The sequence below is a fragment of the Anolis carolinensis genome, chromosome 1 (genome assembly GCF_035594765.1).
Source record: "Anolis carolinensis isolate JA03-04 chromosome 1, rAnoCar3.1.pri, whole genome shotgun sequence".
Lineage (NCBI taxonomy): Eukaryota > Metazoa > Chordata > Lepidosauria > Squamata > Dactyloidae > Anolis > Anolis carolinensis.
Genome location: NC_085841.1, coordinates 303,564,333 through 303,568,615, shown reverse-complemented (window position 1 = coordinate 303,568,615; position 4,283 = coordinate 303,564,333). Strand labels below are relative to the sequence as shown.

The 4,283-nt window shown below is 43.8% G+C and overlaps 1 protein-coding gene across 3 annotated transcripts in view; it reads right to left on the bottom strand.

The window, feature by feature from the left end:
• Positions 1-500: 500 nt before the first annotated feature.
• Positions 501-4,283, bottom strand: part of cstpp1 (centriolar satellite-associated tubulin polyglutamylase complex regulator 1) — a 139,921-nt gene continuing 136,138 nt past the window's right edge. For all 3 annotated transcript variants that reach the window (XM_003214597.3, XM_062967957.1, XM_008104934.3), the window contains 2 exons: positions 2,708-2,771; positions 501-1,821 (listed from right to left, as the gene is read on the bottom strand). In XM_003214597.3, coding sequence (XP_003214645.1) covers positions 1,641-1,821; positions 2,708-2,771 — 245 coding nt within the window. In that variant the 3' untranslated portion in view covers positions 501-1,640. The remainder of the gene's footprint in view (positions 1,822-2,707; positions 2,772-4,283) is intronic.

Here is a 4,283-nt window from a genome sequence, read left to right as displayed (position 1 = left end):
TTGCTGTGACTGTTCTTTTCTTCTTATGTAGTTCTGAAAGCCATTCCTAGACTTATGGAAACAGGAACCTGTTTTCCTATACATTAGGGATGAGTGTGCAAGTTGAAGGGAGGAGGACAAAGTTCATCATCTGGCAATAGTTTGTGATAATTATGTGGAAGTGATTTTGTCCACTGAGACACAACCTTAAATTTCTCCCATAATTATCCTACATAGAGCATTTTGCCTTCAAGGTGGGATTGCATCTCTTTCTTTTTGGAGTTTTTATTTATTTGGTGGTTTATTTATTTATCGTGTCAGAAGTGAACCGAGGGTACAGTTGTAATGTATTTAAAAACACAAACAAGGTTAAAAACCTGGCATTATACTAAATGTCCTTTGACCAGTAGCTGGCCACTTGGGAGTGCCTGTGGTATTGCTATAAGAAGGTCCTCCATTGTGCTTGTAGCAGGGCTCAGACTGCATTGTTATTTATTTATCATGGAAATCAGACAACTTCCTTTGTTCAACATGCTTTATTATAGTTCACATTCACATTTTAAAGATTTAGAAAGTAATAATAAATAACGTTCTACCAGTGTCTCCTAAACAAAGGCCAATAAGAATGAGCTGAAAATTATCCATCAGTGAGAAACCCTTCACACAATATACAGAATTCTCTTATCGAGATGTTCTGCAAAGATCATGCAGCATTGTCTTAAACTGAACTGAGATTCTGGAAGGTGTCAGAGTAAGTAGGAAATGGCACATACAGGAAAATTACAGTAAGCCTAATTTAGATAGCAAGGGTCAAGGTGCTATGTTCTTAAAAACAGGTTGAGATTGTAAGTTATAGACACTGGCAGGTTTATGTTCTCATTTGTAATTCTATTGCTCCAAGTAGAAATTACCCTGAACTCCACCTTAAAAACCTGCCGTCTGGAGGAAAAAAGGTTTACACTGTCAGTGAATGGGGTCACTGTTGGACAAATGACCAACACCCTCCAGCAAGTGACACTGAGAAGCAGAAGAAGCACCATTTGCAGGGGGCTGTTACAACTTAACTGCAACTTAGTTCACTGATGGGTGAGGGCTGGTCACATCCTGCAGGATTTGCCAGCAGAACAGACTCCCTCCCCATTGCTTTCTCTGGCTGACTGGCTTTCAAGGTGGGCTTCAGGGCTCAAATGGGGACAAAGCAGAGCTACAACATCATGGCTATATGTTGAATGCAGACTCCTGGTCAGGTTTTCTTCTATCCTGGTTGAGGATGAAGAAAATGCTGTATGGAGCACAGTTTCAGAATTAGGTTTAATTCTTTCAAAGCTGAAAGTAAAATAGAAACACTCCAGCTATAAGGCAAGAACTAATTTGCTTGCCACAAGAGGGCAATATAATCTTGCAACTGTAATCAGCAATCAGCTGTATTTAAGGTCTACCCAGTACATAACTGAATATTCCTTTACCAGTATTATACAAGAGGAAACTTTTGTTTTGTTTAGGCAAAGATTGTCAGGCTTCTCAAGAGGGAGACTTATGAGTAATGTTTTGAGACTGGGTGGGGAAAGAAGTACATGCATTCTTACTTCTCCCTCTTCTTCAAAGCCCACATTACTTTGATCACAATGACCTGGAATGGGTGAGCACTCCCATGCTGTCCATCAGTTCTCAGAAGAATCTGTCTCTTCTGTGGAGCCATCACTTTCAGCATCAATTTTCCTGCGATGGTGAAGTGGCCTCCATGGGGAACTGATCCGGGAAGGGGGTCGGGAAGGCAAGTTTGCATTATCCCCACTAGCATTGGCAGAGTTGGATATAGAGAGCCCTGATACCTGGGTTATTCTGAAAGAATAATATGCCAAGAAAAAAGGGTTTGACATTGGTTACATGTATTTTTTCTGAAGGAGAATAAGGCAAGAGGAGCAAAGAACGGGTAACACTTGGGGTGGTGATGAAGGGAAGGCACTTAATTCTCAGCCACATAAGGACCTTCGCATGTAAAGACATCACTTTTTCTGTAAGCCATGAACTCCTCTTCCCCAAACTGGTCTTCACTGAATAGTCAGTAGTCTAGTGTAGAGCCCAGGAGCAACCGCTAAGAAGCCCTAGTCTTCTGCCCCACCAAATGTGTCTTTGAAAGTGGACACAGTCAAATCCAAGTTATATAGGGTTTTTTACAACATTTTTTTCAGTAAGTAGTGGAATTGTAAGAAAGGTGTCCCCAGTTAACAATACTGGGGTGAAGTATGCTGACAATGTCATCCATGTTTTTTAGAACACCATATCAGTTATCAAGAGGAGGAAAAAGAAATCTTTAAATTTTCCTCTCAATTGCCTAAACCAACATAACCACTGACATGGGTTATGTTGTACTCCAATATTTGGAAGGACATATTTTGCCCAGCCCAGGCCCCCTTTGGATGTTGCAACTCTTCTTCTAGGATTCATACCAACCCTTTTGCTAGTGATGTGTTATGATAACCGCAGAGAGACAGTGGCTGGCTTCTCAGCCACACCATTGTTTTGGAACAGAATAAAGAAAATGTGATACCAAATTACTTCATTTATACTCCGCCTTTCTCACCCTGCTGGGGACTCAAGGCAACTTATAGACACCAGCAAAATTCAATGTTGCATGTGAACATAACAATAAAAACATACCCCATCCAACTATAAAACAGTAAAAACACTCATTATCCTTGTTTCTTAAACCTTTAAAGTAACTCACAGTTTCTCTAGTTCCTGATCCATAAGTGGGTCAACTAGCAGCTCAGCTTTGTCTGGGAGGGCTCCTAAAAACAGTTGTAAGGAAAGGATCAATGTTGAGCCAAAGCAATTGCCACATACAAGAAGAAGTACAAATTATGTGTATAGCTTTGCGCTTCAACTGAATTGCTCATAACAGTGTTGGTGGTTCAAATACAATTCTCTGTGCAGTGTATCATACACTTAATTCCATATGATAACAATCAGCTAATTTTTGGGCGTGTTTGTTAACCTGTCTCAAAAAATAACAGACTTTGTAGACCCACATTTACCCTGCTAGCTGACAAATCACTTCTTTTCACCATTGCTGCATTTTACCCATTGTGGAGTCTTCTGGTTAGGGCAACTGGGAGCTATAAGCCAAAGACTCTGGAAGGGCCACAGCTGTTCACTCTTTAAACCCAACACTGGGAATCATTTGGGGGCCAGGCTGGATTCTTCTAAAGGAAGGATGGTGTCAAAGGGCACAACCATGTCTCCATCTGTTGCCAAATTGTTGGTTGGATCTTTCTCACCTGGCATTTAAACTGTGTTTTCGTGCACTCTCTGTAGTTCCTTGGCAATGCTGGTTGAGAACACGCTGCAGGTCTTAAGTCACAGAAGCCCTATAAGCATTTGCTCACTACTAGGCGCCCTCTTCCTCACTAACATGAAGACACTCCAATACTATCCTACTCCGTGCCTTTGTAAGGAGGATCGAAAGACCTGGAGGGTGCTCCAATCTCTCGGGAGCACTGGTAAACAATACTTAAGGTGGACTGACAAATCAATATTGACACAGGCTTTAGGCTGGGCACCACAATCCTCCTGACACACTCATCACAGCCCTGTGCTAATCCCCAGCCTGCTCTTCCCTTTCCAGGCCCTGCTGAGACTCAAGGGAGCGTGGGCCCCTGCCTGAAAACCCCTTCCCGCTCTGAAGCTCTCGCTTGGAACTGCCCTCGCTGCAGGGCTTTGGGGAGCCTGTGATCCCCCGCAGACCAAAGCCTATTCAAATCAGCCTGCGTGCAGCAGGGAAGATGAAAAGACACCAAACGAAGAATCTGCCTTGCCTTGCCAGGGAGAGAGCACCTGTTCAACTTGCGGCAGCTGCCCCTCCCTCCCCGAGGCCTCAGCAGGAGACTGGCAGTGGGCCAGGAGGACAGGCCTTCCTGAATGGAAGGGGAAACCCATGCACTTTGTACATGGCACTGTGGGCAGGGCTTTCTCAACCCATCTGTTTTCTTTGCACCTTGCTGGAAGTGAAATTTGCGAGAAGCCAGGAAGAAAAGCCTGGCTGGGTGCAATCCAGGCGGCCGGTAAAAGCACTGCTCTCTAAGCCTGTTTGCAAAGGGGATTGCAGGCTTGTCTGCATGTCCCCTTTGATATATAATCTATGTGGTGCTGCTGGGTAAACAGCCCTCCATCACGAGAGCATTAGCAGCTCAAATGGTCAGCAGGAGCCTGGGGCACTGGGAGGCGGAGAAGAACACTACTGGTCTGTGTTGTGATGATGACATGCTGCTTTGACAACAAAGCAACCGTCAGCAGCTCTGGAT